This window comes from Zingiber officinale, chromosome 1A (assembly GCF_018446385.1).
Source record: "Zingiber officinale cultivar Zhangliang chromosome 1A, Zo_v1.1, whole genome shotgun sequence".
Classification (NCBI taxonomy): domain Eukaryota; kingdom Viridiplantae; phylum Streptophyta; class Magnoliopsida; order Zingiberales; family Zingiberaceae; genus Zingiber; species Zingiber officinale.
The window spans coordinates 133,181,214-133,185,018 of record NC_055987.1 but is presented as its reverse complement, the minus strand read 5'-3'; the positions used below and the strand labels follow the sequence as shown (position 1 = coordinate 133,185,018).

The window sequence follows — 3,805 nt, the reverse complement described above, 5'->3', positions numbered from 1 at the left end:
ATCAAATAGTAGCTTCTTATTTGCTTTTGTCGTATTGAATTACCGGATCAAGTGTCAAACCACTTACCTGTTTTATTAAGTATTATCTCCTTGGTAAAATGCTTGTTTTAACAGAATCAAAATATGCGATGGCATGTTGCTCTCGACCTTTTTATAGGCAAAATGCTGTCAGATTTCTCGCATGTATTAAGCTAAATATAGATGATTGTTGCAGGCACACCGTGACTCTACTGTGTCAGTGTCTTTGAATGATGAGCGATTTAAAGACCCGGTTGCTGCAGCAGAAGAACTAGCCTTCTGCAAAGCCTGTGCTCGGTTTGGCTTGTATCTGCACCATGAAGACGAGACTCTGTAGGATATTTTATCAGGAATGGTATGTTTCTACTGGATATGCAATCTTGTCAGTGGTTTATGTAAGTTGAGGTGTCCATACTTGGATCCTCCATCTACTTCTAAATATGGTCTGATGTAAATATCAAAGTCAACTGGTGCTTAACGTGCCAATTACATGTTACACTTTCATATTCGTTGCTCTATCTGCACCACTATGCATGCAGAAGTCAATTTTGACAAGTTTTTACCGTCTAGGCGTGTTAAGTTTCTGAATTTGATAATGAATTGTTGGTGCTTAGCATTCTATGTTTCAGGGTAAATTTCAATTCCTCTCTTGATTAAATAACTGATTTATCCTTTTCAATTTTTTTCTTTGCTTTAATTTAAATTTATAGAGTCAGGTGAACGACCTTTAATTCTTTGTTTTAGGGGAAATGAATTGTTGGTGCTTGGCATATTCATCTCATTTAATACAAGGTGACTGATTATCTTAAACTGAAGCATCTGATCTCAAGTAGCACATTTTATTAGACAAGCAATGATAATGACTCAAATCTCAAACTCTTTGAATCAATCATATTCCTTAAATACCTGATAATTAGTGATTCATAATGAAGAGGGTTGAAAATTGTCTTCCCCTAGTAGAGCTTCGAAAAACTGGTGGTGTTCATTGGGGAACGTCTGAGACTGAAAATTGTCTTCCTGACATATTTCGGGGGATTCTTGCTCCTTCTTTGAATGCTTATTGAGCGCATGCAATAGAACAATGTTGAGAATTTCAACTTCCTTAGCAGTGATCTTATTCTCTAGGCACTTGCTATGGTTGATGATGTACTGGATCTTGTTGAGATCGGGCATCAAGTGCTTGAGGATCGCAATGAGCACGCTAATCTTCCATGCCTTGTTGAGATCGTGTGGCTTCTTGTAGGGGGGTCGAGTGGGGTTCTTGGGCAGCCCTACCTCGCGCCACCAGCCCTCCTCCATAGTCGGCCACCAAGGCGGCGGCTGACCCTTTTCGACCGGGAACTTGCGTTGCGGCGGCTCGCAGACGGGCATCAAGGCAGAGAGGAGCGAGCTCAAAGTAACGTCGCGCAGCTCTGTCAGCGCGACGGGGATGGAGAAGCCGACGGCGATCTTACTCCTCACAAAGTCGCCGGGGCAAGTCTCCATATGGTGCTTGGTCATTGCCATGGGGCCGTTGCGGTCGAAGCGGACGATATCCTTCCACCAAGCGCGAAGGTTGGCGGAGCATCCGGTGACGGGCTTGCTGTGGCAGGGAACCAGGCCGAAGACGAACCCCTTGGCGTTGCCCTCTTCCATCAGCTCCAGCGCTTCGATTAAGATCCTCCCATGGACGCGCGCTAACTTCTTGCGTTGCGATTGCTGCGCTTGGGAGCGATCCATCCCGGCGACGCCGACGACGCGGCTTTGCTGAAGCTTCTTGTACCGATGAAACTCTTTGAGGCGTCTGAGGCGGGCGATATCGTTCCAAATGCGCGATCTAAGCCCTCTGATTACCCTCTCATCGATCGATTCTACGTCGCCTTGCGGTAAAGGGACGTCGAAGATGCTTGGCGGCGGAGCACCGAGAAGGCTTTCCACTTCCATCCATGAATCATCTTTGCAGCTCGGAATAGCAATTTTATCTTGATTACCACTTCTCATTTTGCAACAGACGATATGATCACTCAAATGTATCTATTGAGTAGAAATGGAGATCGGAGATGTTTATATACACATACGCATACATGATAGAACATAGAAGAAGGCTTATTTTTTATTTGGCAGGGAATTCACAGTATATTTGCTCATTATATCAATTGATATGATAAATTTTTTCTATGTAAGGAAAGTAAGAATTCTAACTGACCTTATCGCCCCCAATTTTCAAACTATTTTTAAGTATTTTTTTTATTCACTGTATTTCTTCTTCTCCCAATATTGCCAAGTAATTAATTATCATTACGATTTTTTTCCCAATCTGATAATACATGGAAGGAGACTATTTTTCTCAATCCAATCTCGTCATTATGGAACTTTCCATTTATAATCTCTGTATATTAGTTTATTAAAAGAGCATATCTTATCAAATGCACATGGTATCTGTATGAAATATAGTACACAAAAGCATATGTTCGAGGAGATTCGAAATATATTATTTTCTTGTGCTTCAATTATACTTGTCCAAAAAAAAAATATTAGTACGCTTTGCAACTTTAAAACATTTATTAATTTACAAATCGGAAAAATAAAGGCATTAAACTACACGAAAGAAGATGGTTTGGCATTTCCGTTAAATTACATTTTTAACTTGGCAAGACTCCGTTACGATGTTGGATTCGGCCGTCAACGTGTCGACGGTGACGTGGCAACGGGCGTTAACGGTCATAGTCCAGCTGGTAACGGCCCCAAACTTCAGACGGACCGGAACTTTAATGCCGATCAGCAACGCGACTTAACGCCGTCGCTGCGCCGCTTCCAACTGCTGACGCATCGCCGACGACAAGCGTGTGCCCGCCCCCGTCATCGGCACCTGGAACAACGTCAAGTTGCGCCTCCGCTGGAAGAAGGCCGGCCAATCGCCGCGGCAGAGGCTGACTCCCGCGAAGGACACCGAGACGTCGCCGCCGTTGAGGTAGCTGAGGCCGATCTTTTGGTTGGGGTTCTCGGCGTGAACGGTGGCGAGGAAGGTAGGGGAGAGGGAGGAGGAGGAGGAGGAAGCGTTGAAGCCGGCGATGGAAAGGGCGGTGATCGAGTAGACGGGTTTTTGGGGGAGGAAGAGGAGGTAGAGGACGGCGAGGGCGGCGGCGAGGAGGAGGATGGGGGCGGCGGTCCAGGCTAGGCAGCGGAGGCAGGTGCGGCGACGGCGGGAGGAGGCGCGGCGGGTGTAGATGGCCATGCGCCGGGAGTTTTGCGGCGGGGGGACGCGGAAGATGCGGTCTTTCTGGACTTGGACGAAGTAATCGCCGGGAGAGGGTGGGAGCTTGGGGATGAAGTTCTGGATGGAGGATTCTGAGGAGCAGGGGGAGCCAGGGGGTTCCGGCGAGGACGAGAAGTGGTGTTCATGGAGCATGTCGGTCGGCGATGAAGCGACTGAACTGGATCAGAGAGCTAGTTTGTGAAGGAAGAGGAGAAGAATAGATAAAATGTGTTAATTCATGATCGTGGTGGCTTAGTCGGGCTCACGTATTGTATGATGATCCAAACGTGGATGAGATTTCTCTCTCTCTCTCTAAATATTTTATGCGGAAAATTCGATTCGATTAAATATTTTATGGAACCAATTTGGAATGAAGGGAGATATTAAAATAGTGTGGTGTGGTCCGTTTGGTGCCAAGGATTTGCTCTCATATCAAGGTCTTTTTTATCTATGATCTGTATCTAGAGTATGTCTCCGTATGCCAGGTCCATCATGCTTGTTTACTTGCGATGTTTTAGGGGGAATCTGTGGCGAGGAAGAGCGAGAGAATAG

General features: G+C 45.8%; 2 protein-coding genes across 2 annotated transcripts; both read right to left on the bottom strand.

Moving 5' to 3' along the window:
• Positions 1–834: 834 nt before the first annotated feature.
• LOC122003196 (protein ETHYLENE-INSENSITIVE 3-like 1a) lies at positions 835–1,998 on the bottom strand. Its single transcript, XM_042558535.1, has one exon. The coding sequence runs from the start codon at positions 1,996–1,998 to the stop codon at positions 940–942; it is 1,059 nt and encodes a 352-aa protein (XP_042414469.1). The 3' UTR covers positions 835–939.
• Positions 1,999–2,510: 512 nt separating this feature from the next.
• Positions 2,511–3,540, bottom strand: LOC122010053 (NDR1/HIN1-like protein 13). The gene has a single exon (XM_042566430.1). It carries the CDS (start codon positions 3,404–3,406, stop codon positions 2,789–2,791), a length of 618 nt encoding a protein of 205 aa, XP_042422364.1. The 5' UTR covers positions 3,407–3,540; the 3' UTR covers positions 2,511–2,788.
• Between the last annotated feature and the right edge of the window lie 265 nt (positions 3,541–3,805).